At 36.3% G+C, this 22,758-nt stretch overlaps 4 protein-coding genes across 6 annotated transcripts; 3 read left to right on the top strand and 1 right to left on the bottom strand.

Annotated features, from left to right (window-relative positions):
* Window positions 1–206: 206 nt before the first annotated feature.
* Window positions 207–5,036, top strand: LOC103834925 (probable prolyl 4-hydroxylase 8). 3 transcript variants are annotated; one of them, XM_033277198.1, is made up of 7 exons: window positions 207–1,609; window positions 1,686–1,776; window positions 3,630–3,727; window positions 3,800–3,897; window positions 4,040–4,169; window positions 4,259–4,446; window positions 4,515–5,036. In XM_033277198.1, the coding sequence occupies exons 1-7, from the start codon at window positions 1,410–1,412 to the stop codon at window positions 4,586–4,588; spliced, it is 879 nt and encodes a 292-aa protein (XP_033133089.1). In that variant the 5' UTR covers window positions 207–1,409; the 3' UTR covers window positions 4,589–5,036. The 3 variants fall into 3 exon arrangements, with proteins under 3 accessions (XP_033133089.1, XP_033133088.1, XP_033133087.1); XM_033277197.1 differs by having other exon boundaries at window positions 3,630–3,897; window positions 4,515–4,614; window positions 4,739–5,036; XM_033277196.1 differs by having other exon boundaries at window positions 3,630–3,897.
* On the bottom strand, window positions 4,877–10,114 carry LOC103834926 (aconitate hydratase 1). Its single transcript, XM_009111016.2, has 20 exons — window positions 9,908–10,114; window positions 9,696–9,800; window positions 9,456–9,616; window positions 9,064–9,156; window positions 8,793–8,978; window positions 8,520–8,681; window positions 8,244–8,388; window positions 7,991–8,133; window positions 7,855–7,911; window positions 7,681–7,760; window positions 7,529–7,604; window positions 7,097–7,282; window positions 6,933–7,000; window positions 6,735–6,853; window positions 6,530–6,651; window positions 6,337–6,435; window positions 5,762–6,241; window positions 5,564–5,662; window positions 5,239–5,481; window positions 4,877–5,150 (listed from the first exon to the last, which is right to left on the bottom strand). Exons 1-20 carry the CDS (start codon window positions 9,909–9,911, stop codon window positions 5,082–5,084), a joined length of 2,697 nt encoding a protein of 898 aa, XP_009109264.2. The 5' UTR covers window positions 9,912–10,114; the 3' UTR covers window positions 4,877–5,081.
* Window positions 10,115–11,640: 1,526 nt separating this feature from the next.
* On the top strand, window positions 11,641–15,235 carry LOC108869442 (CSC1-like protein At4g35870). The gene is made up of 3 exons (XM_033277086.1): window positions 11,641–14,520; window positions 14,595–14,813; window positions 14,900–15,235. Exon 1 carries the CDS (start codon window positions 11,980–11,982, stop codon window positions 14,413–14,415), a length of 2,436 nt encoding a protein of 811 aa, XP_033132977.1. The 5' UTR covers window positions 11,641–11,979; the 3' UTR covers window positions 14,416–14,520; window positions 14,595–14,813; window positions 14,900–15,235.
* A 3,499-nt stretch (window positions 15,236–18,734) lies between these two features.
* LOC103834922 (la-related protein 1C) lies at window positions 18,735–21,946 on the top strand. Its single transcript, XM_009111013.3, has 6 exons — window positions 18,735–19,393; window positions 19,731–20,235; window positions 20,311–20,437; window positions 20,532–20,622; window positions 21,090–21,161; window positions 21,335–21,946. The coding sequence occupies exons 1-6, from the start codon at window positions 18,926–18,928 to the stop codon at window positions 21,581–21,583; spliced, it is 1,512 nt and encodes a 503-aa protein (XP_009109261.1). The 5' UTR covers window positions 18,735–18,925; the 3' UTR covers window positions 21,584–21,946.
* Window positions 21,947–22,758: the final 812 nt, after the last annotated feature.

Raw genomic sequence — 22,758 nt, 5'->3', positions numbered from 1 at the left:
TCGTCTCCGCAGAGTCGGTTTTAATGGGCCGTAAATGACTGAGGCCCAACTATCATTTATCGGTTTCTGTAATCTATTTATAGAAAAATCGTCTCTGCAGAGTCGGTTTTAATGGGCCGTAAATGACTGAGGCCCAGCTATCATTTATCAGTTTCTGTAATCTATTTATAGAAAAAAACGGCGCGTTGGATTTGGAGGTCTGTTCGGATTAAGTGGGGCGTGTATAACCCAATTTTTTCCCTCTTTTAACTTTGGATGAAACATGAAAGCCATGTGTCTATGGTTATTAAGAGTTCAAGATTCGGTTTAGTTGGTTTAGATTTCTTGTTCAATTCCGGTTTTCTGTACCGATGTAACGAATTTTTATGCTCGGCTTGTTTTAATTTTCACACATGAAAAAGTCAGAATAACAGTAGTTTTCTCAAAAGAACCATTAAGCTCGGCTTGTTTTAATTTTCTTTTGTTGGTGAACTTGGTTCACATTCTTAACATTACAATTAAGTAGGGTTAATTTTTTTTTTTTGGTGTAGGGGGGGGGGGATAAAAATTAATTACAATAAGCAGGCTAATTCGCTAAGATATATGATGAATAATGTGTTAATATAACCAGTCTTTATCTTTCTTTACTTTTATTTTTTAACCAGTCTCAATCTTATATGTAATGTAGCAATTGACAAGTTTAATCAAATATATTTCAGCTACTAGTTTAACTTTCATCTAAAGATTTATTGCATGAGAACACTGAAATAAAAATGGTCGTGAACAAACCAATGTAGGATTTATCTATGAGTAAAACAAAACGATGACGACATTAGTAACCTCACTTAACTACATTGGTGAAAGCTGAACAGTATGCTAGAAATACCAAACAATAAAGGTTCTAACAATTAATTAACTAACCGCAAGTGGCTCAAAGCTAGAAAATAAGAAAAGAATCCATATGCTGTAACAATTTATAAATATAAACTATGCAATTAGGTTGAAACTTTAAGATATCTATAATTCATCTTAGTATAGGAAATGCCTAACTCCTTAAATATCCCCAAGGGAAACTAATTTTTAATATTGAATTGAACTAACTAGTTTATTTCACTTGTCCACAGTTCTTAAAATTTCTTGAAAATACAGATACCGTCTTTGCAAATTACAATTTTTTTTCTTAGCTTGTTTTCAAACTATATTTAGCATGAAATTTGATATAAATATCCATTTAGATTATATAGAGAATGAGTTGACGAGATGTGTTGATAAAATTAAATTTTTGATCTACCCTATTTTCTCTACTAAAGCAGAGTAATAAATATCCTGGTTAATAAGTTCATGATGGATGTTTACATGTTTTCATTGTAACATATCTTTCGACATATCAGATTCTCTACAGTTCTTGAAAACTTATAGATAAAACTCAAATGGCCAAGAAACCGTATCACCTCCGTCATCAGCCGCGTAAATCTTCATCGACGACTACGCAGGCTTTCACAGTTATCATTCTTCTACTCTTCTTCATCATGATTCTTCTTGGTCTCGGTATCCTTTCACTACCTAACACCAGCAGGAACTCTTCAAGGCCGGTTGATTTGACCACAATTATACGGGATAGCGAGGAGAGGTTAGGGTTTCTTTCGCTTATTTGGCAAGTTATCTTCGTTTCCTGGTTGAGTAATAGATTTGAATTTATCAAGCAGGGAGAGCTATGGAAATGAAGATGGTAATGGTGACCGTTGGGTCGAAGTTATCTCGTGGGAGCCTAGAGCTTTCCTTTATCATAATTTCATGGTAATTATATGTTTGCTACAATTGTGATTTAGATTTGTTAGGCCCTGTTCGTTTGCACACCCGGATGATCCATCTGGGTGAAGATGCAAATTGATGTTCGTTTTGTGCATTATAATGCTACATCCAGATAGATCACCCAGCTGAATTTTTAAAAACTCATCTCAAATACTCACCCAAATGAAGGTGAGTCTTGATGGTGCATCTGGATGCAGATGCATCTAGTTCAGTCCAAAATGATAAGTGACAAAAATGATTTTTTAAAATAAAAATATTATTTTCAAACCGTAAATTTTATTTTTTTGCATATACATTTTTCCGCTATAACTAAAAAATGCATTTTCTCGCAAAAACTAAAAAATACACTTTCCCGCCAAAACCGCAAGATGCGTTTTTCCACAAAAAAAACATAAAACACACATTTTCATAAAAACACATTTTTCGGCTAAACCAGTAAAACCGCACTTTTCGACCAAAACCGAAAAAAATGCATTTTTCCGCCAAAACAAAAAAAACGCAAATTCCCGCCAAAACTCCAAAAAGCATTTTTCGGCCAAAACCGCAAAAAGCATTTTCTCGCCAAAACCGGAAAACACAATTTTCCCGCCAAAACCGAAAAATTGTATTTTCCCGCCAAAACCGGAAAACAGAATTTTCCAGCCAAAACCGGAAAACAGAATATTCCCGCCGAAACCGAAAAACAGAATATTCCCGCCAAAACCAGAAAAACGCATTTTTCCGCCAAAACTGAAAAATACAATTTTACCACTAAAACCAGAAAATGAAATTTTCCCGCCAAAAACAGAAAACGTATTTTCCCGCCAAAATTGGAAAATACATTTTCCCACTAAAACCGGAAAAACACATTTTCCCGCAAAAACAGGAAAACACATTTTTCTGCAAAAACAGGAAAACACATTTTCCCGCCAAAACCGGAAAACACATTTTCCCGCCAAAACCGGAAAAATGTATTTTCCCGCCAAAACCGGAAAACGCATTTTTCCGCCAAAACCGAAAAAATGTATTTTCCCGCCAAAACCGCAAAAATGCTTTTCCCGCCAAAATTGCGAAAAAAACTTTTCCCGCCAAAATCGTGAAAAAAGAAATTTCCCGTCAAAAACCCTTTTCCCGCTAAAACTTCAAAACACATTTTTTCCGTCCAAACCGCAAAAACGTATTTTTCCGCCAAACCAATAAAACATATTTTTCCTCCAAAACCATAAAAATGCACTTTTTCGCGAAAAACACATATTTCCTCAAAAACCGCAAAAATATTTTCGGCCAAAACCGTAAAAATGCTATTTTTCCGCCGAAACGTAAAAAATTATATTTTATTCATTTTATTAACAAGTCCACTTAGATAGAGATGGAAGTTACAAAATGAAAAGCAAACGAACATAGTTGCATTCAGATGACTCATCTGGATACATGGACGAAATGAAGAAACGAACAACACTCAGATGAAACATCTGGATAAGACATCTAGATGGACCATCTGGATGCATCTTCCAGATGTACAAACGAACAGGGCCTTATATGATTTATAAAGAACTTAACTTCATCATGCTTATTCATATAGTTAAATATGTTTCTTGTCATACAAGAGAAGAAATCTGAACTTGGTTTAATTTTCCATGTGTTTAGAACTTTGCTTCATCATATGCTTATTCAAGATGTTTCTTGTCACACAAGCGATGGAATATTAACTTACTAGTTTAAAAATTTCCCTTGTGTTTAGATCTCTTACTCTTCCAATCAAAAGTCATAGGGAACACATGTTTGACACTATCTAAATACATTAAAAAGTGTTTGTAATTTTGATCTTGGGCTCTGTGTGTTCTTTAAAATTTTGCAAGACAAATGAAGAATGTGAGCACTTGATTAGCCTCGCGAAACCTAGCATGAAAAAGTCAAAGGTGGTTGATGTGAAAACTGGAGGAAGCAAAGACAGCAGGTTCTGTTACTCATTGATATATTTTTCTCCTTCAAGTTTAATTCTAAATCTTACAAATCGAATAATGTGCAGAGTAAGAACAAGCTCAGGAACTTTTCTTAAAAGAGGACAAGACGAAATAGTGGAAGAGATTGAGAACAGAATCTCAGATTTCACCTTCATTCCTGTAGGTACGTAGCCTCTGTCCTTTTAGTTCTCCAAAACTTGGTACCGGTTTAGATTGTCAGACCGAACAAAAAGAAGTTGGTCGTCTTAGTCTAAATTTTGGTGGAGACACTCTTCTTGTTGAGTTAATGTGTGATGTAACTGTAGAAAATGGAGAAGGGCTACAAGTTCTACATTACGAAGTTGGGCAGAAATATGAGCCTCATCATGATTATTTCTCAGACGAGTACAATGTCAAAAGAGGAGGGAACCGAATAGCTACTGTACTCATGTATCTGTATGTTAACTATAAAGTTTCACAATCTTTCTCATGATCATCAATGCGTTAGATGTAATAATCTTTCTTTGATTGTACTACTATCTTAGCTCGGATGTTGAAGAAGGCGGTGAGACGGTTTTCCCTGCAGCCAAAGGAAACATAAGTGATGTCCCGTGGTGGAACGAGCTCTCACAATGTGGTAGAGAAGGACTCTCTGTTTTACCAAAGAAAAGAGATGCTTTACTCTTCTGGAGCGCGAGGCCTGATGCGTCGCTAGACCCTTCAAGCTTGCATGGTAAGAAACAGAGATAGATTGCCTTTCTTTGAACCAAATATCTCAAAAGGTTGTCTGGTTGATTTCAGGTGGTTGTCCCGTGATCAAAGGAAACAAGTGGTCATCAACTAAATGGTTTCACTTTAACGAGTACACGGCTTGAATAAAATGAAGATGGCTTTTTAAGAGGTTAAAGCTCTCTTTTTTTTTCTTTTTTCTTGAAACACAAGGTCAAAGCGCTCTTAATCTCACTTTAGTATTGATTACTTTGTATTGTCTCTGATTGTTTTAATGTATCTGTCGTCTTTTGCAGGTTTACATGACCAAATCTAACTAACAACATGAACTAGTATGTGTATCATTTTCAATTTCATACTGATACGTCTCTTAAAAGCTCTCAAACTCTGCAGCAGCTAAACTTATGTAGCTGATGTTACCTTATCAACTATAGTAAAAAAAAACCTCAATCTTATTGTTCGATAGACAATAAATAAATAATACCGATCCATTTTCTCCTGGTAAAACAAAAGAGTGCTCATATTTTATTTCAAATTTAGAAAACGATTGTGACAGTGAAAGTGACAATGGTTCCAAGAGACTGTAGCATGAAGCAAAGTTCACATTGACATGAAGTCCCTCGTGGCTTACCAGATTTATTACTGTTTGATCAGATTCCTGATTACGTATTGCAATATACCTCCGTGATTGAAGTAAGCCAACTCCACCTGCCATTTCAAATCCATCTTACTTAACATCTGCCGTCTCTTTTAAAGCTAGAAGAATCAAGATGAGTTTTTTTTTTATTCTTTTTACCTCTGTGTCGAATCGGAGTGTACATGTGAAAGATTTGCCATTGTTTGTAATGACCGTTACATCTTGTCCTGGTTTGATCTCACTGACATTGCTTGGGAGCTCAATGGTGTAAAGCTCCTCGCCTGTTAAGCGTAGAGTCTCCGCATCTTCTCCTGTCTTGAAGCACAATGGTATGATTCCCATTCCCACCAGATTGCTTCGGTGGATTCTCTCAAAACTCTTTGAGATCACAGCTTTCACTCCCTGTTGTTGTAATACATTTTAAAACCATGTAAAAAATTGAGTTTGTTAAAGACGGAAAAAAGCATATAAGCCAGGAACGTACCAGAAGCATTGGACCCTTAGCAGCCCAATCACGAGAACTTCCACTTCCATACTCAGCACCAGCCAAAATGATTGTGTCACGTCCCTCGTTCTTGTATTTCTGGTACAACACACAAAAGAAAATACAATCTGATAAGGACAATGCCATTCTGTTTCCAAAGCTTTTCATGATTAAAGAGCTAGAAGTTGATGTTTATACCATGGCAGCATCGAAGACAGAAAGCTTCTCTCCACTGGGAATGTGAACTGTTTTGGGACCAACTTCTCCTTTCAAGTGTTTGTTGACAATACGGATATTGGCGAAAGTGCCTCTCGCCATTATCTCATCATTACCACGGCGACTCCCGTAAGAGTTGAAGTCTCTTCTATCCACCCCTCGTTCCATCAAGTACTTAGCCGCTGGACTGTCCTTGTGGATGCTACCAGCTGGTGAGATGTGATCAGTGGTTATACTGTCTCCGAAATTGAGCAAACAGTACGCGTCTTTCACACCATGTGGACCGGGTGGAGACATGGTCATGCCCTTGAAATAAGGCGGCTCGTGAATGTAAGTTGATTTCGGATCCCATTCGTAGAGTGTGCCCGACGCTACGGATAACTCGTTCCACATGGAGTTCCCTTTGGTGATTGCTTCATATGTAGCTTTGAACATGTCAGGAAGGACACTGGCTTGCACAACCTATAAAAAACGAAACAGAGAATTTGACATCCCTTCTAACTATTAAAATCTCTTAATTGTTTATGTATTGCACGAGCAGCCCGCAATATATTTACCTCGGCAACTTCTTTGTTAGAGGGCCATATGTCCCTGAAAAATATCTGTTTGCCGTCTTTCCCAGTTCCAATGGGCTCCGTCTCAAAATCAATGTCAACCTGCAAGAACATTCATGGAATTTATTCAGTGCTTGATAACATTATCAAGAATACTTAATTGTTGTGCAAGGGTTTAGAGTAAGCATTAACATACAGTGCCAGCCAGTGCATAGGCTACAACAAGCGGAGGGGAAGCTAGATAGTTCGCTCTTGTTAATGGATGAACACGTCCCTCAAAGTTTCTGTTCCCGGACAACACAGCGGATGCCACCAAGTCTTGTACATAGATCAGAAATATTTTTAGTTCCACCTACGAAAATTAAAGTGAATAAGCATTTAGTCATTACTCGAGGACTTACCATTATCAACTATTGCTGAAGCCACAGCTTCATGGATATCCCCCGAGTTTCCGATGCATGTGGTGCACCCATAACCAACTATACTGAATCCAAGCTGATTCAAGTATTTCTGCAAGCCACTGCAAGACTCAAAACTCAGGACCACATGATACCAGGAGGAAATAAATAACAAAACATTCAGTGGTGTATTTGCAGTACCTCTTTGCCAAGTACTTTGTTACAACTCCAGAGCCAGGAGCAAGACTAGTTTTAATCCATGGCTTAACCTAACAATGGAGAAATTTCAAACACTTGTATAACTTCCATTTGATATCAAAACATGTTCACACAAAAGAGATGGCTAGAAAGGGCAGTAGTCGAACCTCCAGTCCTAGTTCGCAAGCCTTTTTTGCAACCAAGGCAGCGCCAAGCATAACACTAGGGTTTGAGGTATTTGTGCAACTGGTGATTGCTGCTATAACAACATCTCCATGTCTAAGCTGTGCTGGGGTTCCGTTAAAGTTGAACTCGACAGCCTTGCTCTGCGCCTCTTTTGGTACAGCAAACCCCTGAGAATATCATTGAGAAGTAGGATCACTAACCACAACTTTTGTATACTGGGACTAAATTGTGTTGCAGGACACAGTTGTCTATTGCACCAATTTAATGACTCAAACACCTCGACATAATACCTACTATTGTTAGAAAACCACAGTAACAGTTTTGCTAGATGGGCTATAATTTCCTACTAAACCCTCGGGACTGCAAGCATTCACATTAAGAATTTCTTCTGAACAAGAAAGAATAATTCTAACCTTGAATCCTACTCTATTATCCAAGCAAGAATGCCAGTCCGCTTTCATTTCCTTCAAAGGAACGCGATCATGTGGCCTGTTGCATAGAGAATAAATGTTATAATCAGAATACATCCTAGAAAACTTATGTAGAACAATTTTGCTATTAGTACCTCTTGGGACCAGAAATACAAGGTTCCACATCCTCGAGATTCAATTCCAGATTTGCGGAGTATACGGTCTTACTCTCCGGCTGAGAGAAAGAAGTCCCCAAGTGGAGAATGTGTTATGCTCTATGATAGATGAAAATAAACAAAAGAAATGAGGTAACAGAGTCCAGGATTTACCTCACTGTAGTCCACAAACATCTTGTTTGCTCGTAAATACGCCTCTATCATAGAGACCTGAAATTCAATTCACAAATTACTACCCTGATGGAAACGCAATCACAAAAAAAAGTAGATTCCCCGTGTATCCCATTACAGTTTCATCGCTCCTGCCTGTCAACTTGAGATACTGCAAAGTCACATGATCGACGGGGAAGAATCCCATGGTTGCACCGTACTCGGGAGACATATTAGCAATTGTAGCACGATCAGCTAAAGACAATTCTCTCATCCCTTCCCCTGTGTAGCAAAAAGCAATGGGTGCATATGTGAGTTAGCCTAGCTCAGTCAGGTACAGTGTAAGTAAAAGAAAATGGCATATATGGTTATCAAGTTTTTCATGAATGTACCATAGAATTCAACAAACTTTCCAACTACTCCATGTTTTCTCAGCATCTGAGTCACTGTTAAGACCAAATCAGTAGCCGTCATTCCATCTCTTAGTTTACCCGTTAACTTGAAACCCACAACACCAGGCAGGACCATGCTCATTGGCTGCATAGAAAGAGATATATCCATGTTACAGTTTATAATAGAAGAAATATCAGTAAAGTGTTCAAATCTCAACTGCAAAAGACTTCAGACAGTTCGTTCTGAGTACTTGACAGAAAGATCATACAATTTACCTGACCAAGCATGGTAGCTTCCGCTTCTATACCACCAACTCCCCACCCAGCAACACCGAGTCCATCAATCATAGTGGTGTGAGAGTCTGTCCCAACAACACTGTCTGGGTAAAGAAGTCCATTTGTGTTGAAAACAACTCTGGCAAGGTACTCTAGGTTGACCTGAAAATCGCAAAATTATAGAACTGTGAGGCATTTATCTTGAATAAACATCAAAAAGACTCCCAACGTTCCAAACAAATAACACTTAATTTCAGAACTCTTATTACTTACTTGATGAACAATTCCAGATCCAGGAGGAACGACAAGCATGTTGTCAAAGGCATTGGAACCCCACTTAAGAAAAGCAAATCTTTCGTTGTTACGCTGGAACTCAAGCTCCATGTTGGCCTGCACTGCGTTCTCTGATCTCGCCACGTCCACTTGAACCGAGTGGTCAATGACAAGATCTACAGGGACCTGCATGTACAAAAAAAAAACCTTGTACCATACCATACAGACAAATAATATCAACCAATCTCAGTAAATAGCAGCGAAAACTAACCAGAGGATTAATCTTATTAGAATCACCACCGAGATTATTCATAGCATCTCTCATGCAAGCAAGATCAACAACTGCAGGGACACCAGTAAAGTCCTGAAAACAAACAGAAAAAAAAATGACTTTAAAATCAATCTATTTCCGGAAATGAGATTTATGGGGTTTGAAACTATTACAAAATAAATGTTATACGATCAAATATATAGTTTTTATTGATACATAAATACAAGCAAACTTATTATCTCAACAAGAACGTGTATAGCACTCTTTCCGCAATTCACAGGGTTCAACAAGCAATCGATATCCCATTCAAAGTTGATTATGTTTCGCCCTTTAATCTGAGAATTACGATCAAACAATTCTCAATCATGTGCCTTATCTTAGCCTGTGTATACCTGAAGAAGCACACGAGCAGGTTTGAACGGAATCTCAACTTGTTTGGGAGAAGTATTCTCCCAATCAAGAATCTTCTCAACATCTTTGCTCTTAACTTGAAACTCATCACAGTTACGTATAGCCGATTCGAGAAGTATCCTAATGGAATAAGGGAGCTTATCTGCATCATCCACAACAAAATGAATCTCTGACTATTTTTGTTCCTAGCTAACGATCATCAGATGGAAGCGAACACTCACCGATCCTCGGATCGTTCAGAGCTGGCAAGCTGTAGTAGTTTCCGAATTCGCCACCGTCGGGCTTCTCTAGCGTCTTCAGTATGCTGCGGAAAGGATTCTCGGAAGCTGAAAACGCATCGGATCGAGACAAACAAAATCAAATCAAATAACAAAGCCAAATAATAATGAATCGTTTTGGATCATAGACAGAACTGGAGAGAGCAGGTAGGTACCCATGGATGAAGAAGCAAATCAGAGATCTGAGTTTGCGGAGTTGGCGATGCGATGAATCGGAAGACGACGATAAAGATTTTTATATGTAGGAATAAAAAAAAATATCTGAAAATATGCGTGTGGGGGCTCTTCTCTTCAGAAGTGATGGCTGCTTTGATTTTTTTTTCCTGAATATTCACTGTTTTTTTTTTTTGCATCAAATGAATAATAATTTAATTAATTATTTTACTTTTTTTACTGAATATTCGGAGCTCCTGATCCTTCCACCTTGCACATGTGCCATGAGTCCATGACCCCAAAAAAAAAAAAAAGTTCATCATGCATCGAATAACTTTTCCTTTTTTAAGTTTGGAATAACTTGGATAGAGTTTCATGCAACTTCTTGGTCAATAATTTTCACATATCGCACTAACGTATATTAGTTGTCTTCGTCAGTTCTTCTTTGATCTACAATAGAATCTCTGTAAATTAATATTCGATAAATTAATAAACTTTACAAACTAATAAATTTTGCCGGTTCTAATTTAGATCGATTCAAAATTTGATACAAATCGATAAAATAATAAGATAAGATTTTTTAGAAAATTCTATGTTAATATATGGTCTCATTATAATTATAAATTAATAATTTATATGTATACATATTTTATATAAGTAAGAACCTATTATATTGTTTGTTTTATATTCACAATGGAATTATCTTTATATTTCCTTAAAACTTAATATATTTTTGATGAGATTTAGTAATATTATATATAAACTATATATTATATTCATCAAATAATATAACAAAAATAATATAAATGTCAAATTTCAAAAAATAACAACTAATATCTATACACTAAAATCAAATATTTTTCTTATCTTAGAATAAATATATATGTTAGTCGTCTAGACCCTAAACATAATATCTACACTAAATTAATTAACTAAACACTTCATAAAACCAAATTAAACTTAAAAAGTGTTTACTATACACATCAATCAACACATATAGGTAAAAAATTAATTTTTCAAAAAAACATTTAATCTTTCCAAAATCAAACTCTAAAAATACATACAATACTATAACATATGTTACCAAATCCTAAATCCAAGAATATCATGATTAATTACTTTCACTCATCTATGTTGAAAACTATTCAATTTTATTATATCTTAATTTATATCACTTACAACTGTTCACCATTAACCTCAGTTTCTTAATTGAAGTTCTTAGGTTCGGATAAGAAACGGTTCTTAACTTTTCTTAAATTTTAACTAAAGAAAAATAAGGGCTGTCTCTTAAATAAGAGATATAAGGACATGATTATTGGGGGTCCCTGCTCTGGGTCCTTAATACACATATATTTGTATTTAAGGAACTTTCGGTTTGAGTTTCTGTAAAATCCTTAGCCTGCAATTATATACGCATATATATATATATACATACAAATATATGTGTATTAAGGACCCAAGAGCAAGGACCTCTAATAATCATGCCCTAAAAGCCGTTTCTTAACCGAAAAGTGTAAAAAAAAGTCAAATTATAAATTAAGAACATCGGTTAAGAGACCGGAGTTAATCATGCCCTAATGGTATCATCAGTTAACCTTATCTATAAAAAAGATTAACTACTCCAAAAAAAATAGTGGGATCATGGGTGTTTTGGAATTGAGATTAGAGATTTTTTATTTTATTTGTATAGAAAAATAGGAACTATGTAAGGGATACAAAACTTTAACTTTTGCCTTTAGTTTTTGTGCTATTAAATATGCGATTTATCGAAATTTGATTGGTGAATCGACTTGTACTATAGTATATAAGAGATTATATACATTTTTATTAATTAGTTAAAACTACAGGGACCAGATGATAAATAATAAACAAACATAATGAAGGAAAATAGAATCTGTGAGATAAGATTCCTTCCTTCTTCTTCGATCGCAATTCTTCCTTCTTCTTCGATCACAATCCTTTGTCGATCGAAACCAAACCCTAAATCCCCAAATCCTCTCCTCATTGAATCTGAAGAAAAACCGAAGCTCTGTGTTGCTTAAAAATTGAAGCTTTGATAGGAAAAAAATTCGCGATGCATCGCAGTTTTTCGCCAGCCGCGACGCCGCCGCCGCTCTCTTCCTCCTCCTCCTCCTCTCCTCCCCCATCCTCCGGCGACTTACCCGAGATCCCCGATGCCTGGTACGGAAACATCCAGTACCTCCTCAACATCTCCATGATCGGCCTCCTATGCTGCGTCTCCATCTTCCTCTTCCTCAAGCTCCGCAGCGACCACCGCCGCATGCCCGGTCCCTCCGCTCTCCTCTCCAAGCTCCTCGCCGTCTGGTCCGCCACGTGCCGCGAGATCGCTCGCCACTGCGGCGCCGACGCCGCTCAGTTCCTCTTGATCGAAGGCGGGAGCTTCGTGCTTCTCTTCTCCATCGCCCTTTTGGCTCTCTCCGTTATGTTGCCTTTGAATCTCTACGCGGGGACTGCTGTGTTGAGCGACGAGCTTTCGAAGACCATGATCACGCATATCAAGAAAGGCTCGGCCTTGCTCTGGCTGCATTTTGTTTTTGTGGTTGTTGTTGTGGTGATCTCGCATTTTGGAATCTCGGCGATTGAAGCTAGGTTGAAGTTTACTAGGTTTAGAGATGGGAATGGGAATGTGAGTGACCCCAATGCGGATTCCACGGCTGTGTTTACTGTGATGGTGCAGGGCTTGCCTAAGAATCTAGGGTCTGATAGAGTTGAGTTTGAGGAGTGTTTTCGGCAGAAGTATCCTGGGAAGGTTTATAAGATTATTGTTCCTATGGATCTGTGTGCGTTGGATGATCTGGCAACGGAGTTGGTTCGTGTTAGGGATGAGATCACTTGGTTGGTTGCGAAGATGGACTCTAGGTTGTTGCCGGATGAGTTTGAGAATAGTGGAGATGAAGGAGTATTGTCTTATGTGTTTGCTTTGTGGGCTAAGGTGAAGGTTTTGTGGTCTGGGGTTACAGAGAGGTTTGGTTTTACAGATGATGAGAAGCTGAGGAAGCTGCAAGAGCTGAGAGCTGATTTGGAATCTCAGTTAGCGTTTTATAAAGAAGGGCGTGCACAAGGCGCTGGTGTTGCGTTTGTGGTGTTTAAAGATGTTTACACAGCTAACAAGGCTGTTCAGGATTTCAGAAACGAGAGGTCAAGGCGGACTGGGAAGTTCTTCTCTGTCACAGAGCTAAGACTACAGAGAAACCAGTGGAAAGTTGAGAGAGCTCCCTTGGCGACTGATATTTACTGGAATCATCTGGGGTTGACTAAGATCGCTCTTATCGTGAGAAGAGTGATTGTTAACACTATTCTTCTGTTGATTCTTGTGTTTTTCAGCTCTCCATTGGCGTTGATTAGTGCATTGGTGAGTGCCGGGAGAATCTTTAATGCTGAAGCGTTGGATAGTGCTCAGTCTTGGCTCACTTGGGTGCAAACTTCTGGCTGGATCGGTTCTCTGATTTTTCAGTTCATGCCCAACGTGTTCATATTCGTTAGCATGTACATTATCATCCCTTCTGCTCTCTCCTACCTTTCCAAGTTCGAGCGGCACCTAACTGTCTCAGGGGAACAAAGAGCAGCTCTCTTGAAGATGGTTTGCTTCTTCCTCGTGAACCTCATCGTGCTAAAGGCTCTCGTCGAGTCGTCGCTTGAAAGCGCGTTCTTGAAAATGAGCCGCTGCTACTTAGACGGCGAGGATTGCAAGAGGATTGAAGAATACGTGAGCCCTTCCTTCTTATCAAGGTCATGCGTTTCCGCTCTAGCGTTCCTCATCACAAGCACGTTCTTGGGAATCTCCTTTGATCTACTCGCTCCAATCCCTTGGATCAAGAAAAAAATCCAGAAGTTCAGGAAGAACGATATGCTTCAGCTAGTCCCCGAGCAAAACGAAGAGTACCCTTTGGAAAATCAAAGCAACCTTGAGACGCCGCTTCTCCCTGAAAACATGTTCGAGTCTCCAAGATTCGGCGACGTTGAACCTATGAGCCAAGACCTTGCTGAGTACCCAATCAGCCGAACCTCACCAATCCCAAAGCAAAAGTTCGACTTTGCACAATACTATGCCTTCAACCTCACCATCTTTGCCTTGACAATGATATACTCTTCGTTCGCTCCACTCGTGGTTCCCGTAGGAGCGGTTTACTTTGGTTACAGATACATTGTCGACAAATACAACTTCCTATACGTGTACAGAGTCCGCGGCTTCCCTGCAGGGAACGAAGGGAAGCTGATGGACACGGTTTTGTGCATCATGCGGTTCTGCATCGACCTGTACATCGTCTCCATGCTGTTTTTCTTCTCTGTCAAAGGAGATTCCACGAAGCTTCAAGCGATTTTCACGCTTGGGTTGCTTGTGATGTACAAGCTTTTGCCTTCGGATACAGAACGGTATCAGCCGGCTCTTCTCAGGAGTATTCAGACCGTTGATAGCATCGTCGACGGGCCAGTTGATTACGAAGCTTATTCTCAACCCAACTTTGACTGGGACACTTACAACAGATGATGTTTCTGTAACCTTATGACTTATTAGTTTTGGTCTTTGACCACCATATCGAGTTTTGGAATCTGTTTCTCGAAGTTACGGATTCTCTCTTTGTAAGTTTGTATATCCCTTTTTGTGTATAATCCATCTTTTGAGAGAATTATGTTTGTTGCAGTCACTATCTCTTGCAATTTATAAACGGGATTTTTTCTGTTTAAATGTGATTAAGAGACTTAAGAGGTCAGAAGAAACAAAAATTAGCAATTGCCTCTACATGGTGTCTTTCTTATGGAGATGTTATGCACTTAACAACCGAATATAAGAAACCAGAGAGTGTTGAGGCATGTGTCACATTCGGTTTAGTAGCAGTTAGTATCTCTTCACTTTACATCTTGTGAGCTCAGTTTATTTTCTTGACTGTAAGTTTCCTCTCTTATGTTTACTAAATCACTTTGAACAGTCGTTGTGTTCTGACTTATTAATTCCGTGAATGTCTCTAACGCAGGCTATGATATGGAAGAGACAAAGACAACTCTTGCCGGAGCAAACATAACAGAGGCCACGGTGCTCCGGGCTCAATAATAGTTCCTCGGAGCCACACAAAACAAACAAACAAGATCATCTCCAAAGAGTAGCTTAGCTCTTCCTCTAACTAAAGATGTAAAACAGTAGAGCCACGGTCTTTTCAGATATGTTCTAATACTACTACGACTGACTTAGCAAAAAAAAAACTACTACTACTACGGTATCATAACGAAACTATAGAGAATGGTTCTGTCTGTTCAGGATATGTATGCTCTTCCACTCATATCACTATCAAGTTAACTCTAGTTCTGGCAAATTATAACCTTTTTATGTATATATATATATATGATATACTGTTGACAAAAAAAAATATACTATGATATACATAAATTTTTTTTTGTTTTTTGTAACACATCTGATATATGCCCACTTATGAACCTCGTTTCTTGTATAGAATGGGCCAATATTAACTATGTGTTGGTTTCTTGATATTCTCTATACAACCTTGGAATGTACGAAAAGATAATGAATTGGTTATATATTATATACACATATATGTTCACATTATTGGTGAAATATATTTTGAAGAAAAAAATCGTATTCTAAATGGGGTAGTATATGAAAGATTTGTAGATATATCGACCCTGTATATCGATGATGTAAACATTGTTACACCAGTATGAGTCCATGACCATGTCTACGAGACTAGTTTAGTAGATCCCTTATATATTAATTGAGGAACATTTGAAAAGATGTAACCTCAATTTTGTATTAATTAAAAGAGGCCCCAATGCATAGGTGTCACTCAATTAGGTAGTCAATTACATTCAATTGAAAAATAAGTAGGTCCACATTCGATTTTTATATGTTGTTAGATACATAAGTTGGTCAAACTATATGATATAATGATATGATATGATATTTTCTTTCCTTAAATAAAACCTACGGAATTACCATAAATGACTAATATATATATGACAATTAATGAGTTTAATAATAAAGATTTGATAACAATATATATCTCCTCCATCATTTTTTGTTTAATTTTATATTATTAAAATAAATTAAACAATCAAATTAGCTATAAAAATAAAATTTAGATTTTTTCGTATATGTTATATTTTGAATTTTTAAAAACGACAATAAATGACTAAAACTATTAAAATTATTATGTTAAAAATTAATGATCAATGGTTTAACATTTTTATTATAAGAAGATACACATGATTTTAAAACCATATGAGTAAAAATATCATTTAATAATAAAATAAATAAATATATATATATATATATATATATATATATTAAACACTATATACCATAAGATTACATAAATATTTTAATATTAAAACTTTCAATGAATTTTCAAGAACATTTATAAATTATAAACTTATTAAAGATTTCAGATTGAAAATTTTGTTATCGATGATTTAAATATTTTGTTATAAAACGATATGAACGATCATAGAACCGTATGATTATAAATTCTTATTTAATAAATAACTATACAAAATATACTATTCCTAGAAAAATAGGTTGGTCCATCTTAACTTATATTACACTTTTTATTAAACTAACTATCGAATTGATAAATAACGTACCAAAAAATGTTTTGCACTTTCCTTAAATAAAAGCTACGAAATTACCTAATATGATTAACGTATATGTAAAAATTAATTATAATGAATAATAAATATTTGATAACAATTTTTGTATCTTAGTTCTTTTTTTAATTTTATATTATTAAAATATATTTAAAAATCACATTAAGTATATAATAAAAACATTTATAATTTTTCTTATATGTTATATTTTGAATTTTTCAAAACGTCTATAAATTATTAGAAATTTGAAGATCCCCACTCTGAAAATTTTGTGATCAATAGATTATTTTTTTGTCATAATAAGTTACAAATGATCATAAAATTGTATTAATATGAACTTTTATTTAATATTATAAGAAGATACACTTTATTTTAAAACCATATGAGTAAAAAATATCATTTAATAATAAAACATAAATGATATGAATGATCATAGAACTGTATGATTATAAATTCTCATTTAATAAATGACTATATAAAATATACTATTCTTAGACAAATAGGTTGGTCTATCTTGACTTACATTATATTTTTTATTAAACTAACTATCGAATTGATAAATAATCTACCAAAATATTTTTTGCACTTTCCTTAATTAGAAGCTACGAAATTACCTAATATGATTAACGTATATATGAAAATTAATTATTATGAATAATAAATATTTGATAACAATTTTGGTATCTTAGTTCTTTTTTTTAATTTTATATTATTGAAAGATATTAAAAAATCACATTAAATATATAATAAAAACATTTATATTTTTCTTATATGTTATATTTGAATTTTCAAAACGTCTATATATTATTAGAAATTTGAATATTCCCACTCTGAAAATTTTGTGATCAAAAGATTATTTTTTTGTTATAATAAATTACAAATGATCATAAAATATAACGCATATGAATTTTTATTTAATAAATATTTAAACTAAATAATATATATATAAACACTAATGATTTAAAGCAATAAGATTGGCTGATCAATTTAATCATCTAGTTGAAATCTTTCAAAAGTATGTGAAAGACTAAAGTCAAAGTAAATATGGATTTAGAATAGTAATTATATTTTACTAACCAAATACCGAAAAAAACCAAACCGAACCGAAACCAACCCGATATTCGGATTGAACACCCGTAATCCAAATGAAGCCAAACTATTGTTTCATTCTCCAAAATATAATAAAAATAATAACTTAATCCCGCGCAAGGCGCGGGTCTTATCCTAGTTAGATGTAAAAAACAATACAGATTAAAGGCGAAAGTTCACATTATAAATATGTTAGGTGTGTATAATGATTTAATAAATATCTAATTTGCTGTAACATTGACATTCTTTTTGTCAACAAACAAAAATGACAACATTACCAGACCAATATAAAATTATAAATGATTAATAGTCAACTTAATTATATTTGAAACAATACAAAGTCTGTCCTTACCAAATATCTTAAACTAATGAATAATTAAAAGATCTTTGTAAGAATTAAAGTTGTCTATATTAATTCAACAATAACCATGGTCTATGGATATAATCATTGCCAGTAATATGTAGATTATAATTCTAAAAATATATAAACGGTAGACACAACAAATCTATCCTGAAGGTAATAATAAAGCTACAAACTTTGAACATTATGATTAAGAATCAAATCTTCTAAAAAAAATGATATAGAAAATTTATTTAATGAAAATTATAACCACATGATTTCCAGCCAATTCTAAATATATAAATGGTTGATATACACAACAAATCTATCACGAAGGTAGTAAAGTTAAGGACTTTGAAAAAAAGTGATGATTAAGGATTTTTTCCTATGAAACATTAAAACATTATGATTTAGAAATAAATCTCTAAAATATTTTATATTACTTTTTTTTATAGAAAACATACAAAATTAATAACACATGATTTTCACATGTAAAAAAGTTAAAAATTCAGTGGACATAAATTATTTTTAACAGTTTGACCTATTTTAAGAGTGTAAAAACAAATCAAACCAATACATTAGCGACACGTATAATGTTTACTCACTAAATGCAAACGTCAACAATCCTCCAATAAGCATCACATCCAATAAGAATCAGAGAAAGTAAAAAATGTGTGTTTTTTCTTGTGCTACTCTAAAGGGTAGTCTCGTAACTTCTCACTCCCACGTTACTCGGTTAGTAAGAAGAAAAAAAAAAAACAAAAGGAACGGAGAAAGAGAGAGAGAGAGAGAGAGAGAGGAGACGAAGACTGCTGCTTCCTCCAGCTTCCATCGTCGTCTTCTCCTTAAGGGAATAGCTTTCATTTCGCATTACTCAAACCCTAACCCTAATCTTCTCACCTCTAACTCGTTTTGATTAGACTCAGCTCATCGACTGTTTAACAAACCCTAATTTTTTGACCCCCCCCTGATCATGGCCTCCGCCGCTACCAATAACTCCACCTCTTCTCCTTCTCTGTCTCCTCGTCACGTGAGCGATTATCCTCGTCACGTGAGCGAGTCTACTCGTCACGTGAGCAGCCCTACTGCTGCACAATCACGCCGTCAGGTTTCTTCTCCCTGGACTCAAATCGTCCGCGGCGAATCAGAGCCGCCGCCGACGATCGCCGCTGCCGCTACTTCTAAGCCCCCGATCGAGCCGATTGCTTCCGCTGCTCCGCCTGCTGCTCTTTTGACGGTGGAGGCGGCGGCTGGGGAAGATAAATCGGAGGGAAATGCCGGGAAGAAACCAGCTTGGAGTCGGCCGTCTAATGGGGCTTCTGAGATCGGACCTGTCATGGGAGCTTCGTCGTGGCCTGCTCTTTCCGAGGCTACCAAAGCTCCTTCGAACAAGCCTTCCTCTGATTCGAGTATCGGCGATGTGCCCTCGTCCGTTTCTCAGGTTTGGTTGATTCTTATGGCCTTATTGGTTACATGTGTTTGTTTGGTTATTGAAAAAAACTTCATTTTGGTGTATAAAAATGATGGCTTGGTGGTGTGTGGTCTTTTAGCAACCTTTGTAGCTTTCAGTATCTGCATGTTATTTGTCTTAATGAGTTCATGTTTGATTGTGAATGCATAAGATGTTTGTTTCTGTTCAAAGTTAGCTCCTTTTTTTCGTTTGAGCTTGTAATGTGGAAAACGAAATGCTTAGCTTTTATGTTCGCCTTGGCTTATGCATGATGACATGCTTTATCTTGAGCTAAGAATGAAAATGATTCTCTATGTCTTTGATCCAGGGAGCTGCAAGTGCTTCTGTTCCTGCACCAAAGCAAGCCGGCCGTGCGAACAACCCTAATCCAACACCAAACCACTCGCGCCAGAGATCATTTAAACGGAATGGCGCCTCTGGGTCCACTGCTAATGGTACTGCTTCTCAGCCATCAGCGCAGGGTTCACTTGTTGAAGGCACCTCGCACAACCCTTCTCCTAGAGGCCAAAACCAGAAGAATGGCTTTGCATCACAACCTCATGGTGGTGCTGACAACCAACGAGATTCGCACAGGAACCAAAACGGTAATCATCATCACCAGAATCATGGTGGCAGGCGCAATCAGGAGCACGGGAATCAGAATTGGAATTTCCACAGAAGCTTTAATGGGAGAGATGGAAATGCACAGTCACCAAGAGGTGCTCCAGCGTTTGTAAGATATGCACCACCGCCACCACCACCACCTGTGCAGGCAATTCCTCCTCAGTTTATGGCAGCTCAGTCTTTTGGCAGTCCTGTACCATACCCTCCTGGTGAGAGACACATTGAAAGATCACTTCTTTTGAATTTCATTTAATATTTGTTCTAACGCGTCTTCTTCATTTCAGAATTGGCACCACCGTTTTATCCAGGCATGCCTTTCGTCGCTCCTCTCTCACCTGGTCCAGTCTTCTACCATGTCCAAGATCCTCCTTTAAACATAAAACTACAGAATCAAATACATTATTATTTTAGGTAGTAACTTCATATTGAATTTCTCGAATTTCTCACTGCTCATTTCTCTTCTGGGAAGGAGTAATTCAGATTTAAATTTTTCTTTTTGTTACAGTGAAGAGAATTTGATTAAAGACACCTATCTCCGTGACCAAATGGATGATCAAGGTTTTGCCCCGCTACATGTGATTGCTGGTTTCAGAAAGGTAAATCACTTTATGGATGTGCTGTCTTACCTATTGGTCTCATTCACTTTTCCCTGATTATGATATCTAAACAGTGTATCTTATTTCATTTCAAAGTTTATTACTTCCGGGTCACTAGAACTCATTTTGCTTGTCTCAAACTGAGGACTAGGGTGAACTTGTATTCAATCTCGTAAATTTTTAGATACATCTAGTGACTGTTTATATAAAGCTTGGCCATGCATGTACATACTTTCAGCAAATGGGATCTGTTGTTAAGACAGGTGATATATATTACCAGTAGATGAATTTATTCATATGTTAAGAAATTCGATTATGAATATTTCTTTTGCTCCCGTGTGATGTGTTATATAATGTTAAAACTTGATCCTAGCTACTATACATTTTGTTGCTTAGTACCATATCCAGATTATTTGTATTACTCTCTGCGACTTTTAGCTATATGTGCTGCTTCTTTCTTCCTTCAGGTTGCAGAACTTACAGATAGCATCCAGGAAATAGTGGAGGCTCTACAAGGTTCACCTTTTGTTGAAGTGCAGGTATTTTCTTGTCTATGTGACCTGTAGTGTTATCTGTTTTGAAGCTGAATGTATAAATTCATTGTTATATGTTCCTCCAAAGGCATATATGGCATTGACATTTGCTTTCCTTCTTGTGTGCTTTGAAAACTTATGCCTTTATTTAATTGCACATGTTTTATTTTCTTTGTTAGGGTGACGGAATAAGGAAGCGCCACAATTGGCAACTTTGGTTGATTCCAAGCCCTCAATCTGTTGATGCAGTAGCAAGCCGAGTTGGAAATTTATCGATTGGTCAGAGCTCAGCAGAGCCAATTGGTGGTTCAGGTAGTCAGCTGCAACCTCCGGAAGCAGAAAACAAAGCTGTTGCAGATGGTCAGCCACAGTCTTCTGGTGCTGATCCAGTGAGCAACAGGAATGGCTCGGGTGGTGCAAACCGTTGAACCATCACCATGTTTGGAGCTGTTGGTTAGTGTTGGAGATGAAGTATATTATTTTGTCCTGCCCAAAAATCAGGAAAAAAACAATAATTGAAGAGGAATCCAAAAAAAGGTAAAGGTAAGGCATAAATCCAAAAAGAGAAAAGAGACTCATATAAAAAAAAACAGAGAAAGGATCAAACATTTGTGATTCTTCTAGCTAGCGGAAACTTTTGCATGTTTTATGTTTTTTGGTTTTGGTTTTTAACTTTTTTTGGATGTTGCTAATAACTTTCTTTAAGTTTATGCTACTTTGTTACTTACAATGGGCATTGACGCTTGCTTGTAACCATTGTTATGTTATGGGATTATCGATTGTTGTTTGCAGTACTCTTATGTTTTTCTTTTTCTTTCTAGACATTGATTGTTGATGGGGAGATTAGTTATGAGAAAAGTCTAAGCAAAGTGGAACTGGATTTTCAGAAGACTCGTGAATCTCTTATTCCTGTGTAAATAAAATGTGTTAGAAAAAGGAGAGCAAGTGTGTCTTTAATTAGTCTTATCTCTAAATGTGTAAGGAAAACAACAAACTATAGAACAAAAGCATGTATCAATCGGTGCTTTGATGTGAATATGATTGAACAAACACGTGCTTCACGCTCTGCTGACGTTGTACTTTTTTGTGTAGGGCGTGTTTTTTTAAATAAACTTTATTACATTGTTGCAGCGAATTAAGTTTTACGTCCCTACTAATAACTAGAGACATCTATCCTTCGTAATAAGTGAGAAATGACTTTACTCTCAAATGATCTACTTATCATTCAAAGCCATGCAGGCTCTACCTAACATAGTCATCACAATTGGAAACTAAGCAAACACCAACACTTGCATATATCAAAATATGCTTTATGTTCACCTAAATGTGGAAAAAATAAACTGAAACAACCCAATAATAGGTTCAATGTCACAATCTCCATATTCATAGACTATAAACTCTAGTTCACAAAACATACAAGACATATAGAAAGTTGTCCAAAATTTCTTACCATTTGGAGATGTCAAAGTACACATTCCAACCATCTCCTCTTATCCAACGGTTAGCGTTCTTTTAGGTCTTTCAACTCTAATTTTTGCTTATTGCTACTTTTAATAGTAAATTATTACGACTACTGTGTGCACGTTTGGTCTATGGACAACCT

This window comes from Brassica rapa, chromosome A08 (genome assembly GCF_000309985.2).
Source record: "Brassica rapa cultivar Chiifu-401-42 chromosome A08, CAAS_Brap_v3.01, whole genome shotgun sequence".
In the NCBI taxonomy this organism is placed as follows: domain Eukaryota; kingdom Viridiplantae; phylum Streptophyta; class Magnoliopsida; order Brassicales; family Brassicaceae; genus Brassica; species Brassica rapa.
The sequence above is the reverse complement of the archived record's forward strand: the minus strand, read 5'-3'. Positions and strand labels throughout refer to the sequence as shown.

Coding starts and splice junctions, on each gene's coding strand:
- LOC103834925 (XM_033277197.1), top strand. CDS start 1,410: ATGGCCAAGAAACCGTATCACCTCCGTCATCAGCCGCGTAAATCTTCA. Junction 4,170..4,258: donor GCTACTGTACTCATGTATCT/GTATGTTAACTA, acceptor CTACTATCTTAG/CTCGGATGTTGAAGAAGGCG. Junction 4,447..4,514: donor AGACCCTTCAAGCTTGCATG/GTAAGAAACAGA, acceptor GGTTGATTTCAG/GTGGTTGTCCCGTGATCAAA.
- LOC103834926 (XM_009111016.2), bottom strand. Junction 8,682..8,792: donor GATCTGGAATTGTTCATCAA/GTAAGTAATAAG, acceptor TGCGATTTTCAG/GTCAACCTAGAGTACCTTGC. Junction 7,001..7,096: donor CTTGCGAACTAGGACTGGAG/GTTCGACTACTG, acceptor CTCCATTGTTAG/GTTAAGCCATGGATTAAAAC.
- LOC108869442 (XM_033277086.1), top strand. CDS start 11,980: ATGCATCGCAGTTTTTCGCCAGCCGCGACGCCGCCGCCGCTCTCTTCC.
- LOC103834922 (XM_009111013.3), top strand. CDS start 18,926: ATGGCCTCCGCCGCTACCAATAACTCCACCTCTTCTCCTTCTCTGTCT. Junction 19,394..19,730: donor TGCCCTCGTCCGTTTCTCAG/GTTTGGTTGATT, acceptor TCTTTGATCCAG/GGAGCTGCAAGTGCTTCTGT. Junction 21,162..21,334: donor CACCTTTTGTTGAAGTGCAG/GTATTTTCTTGT, acceptor TTTCTTTGTTAG/GGTGACGGAATAAGGAAGCG.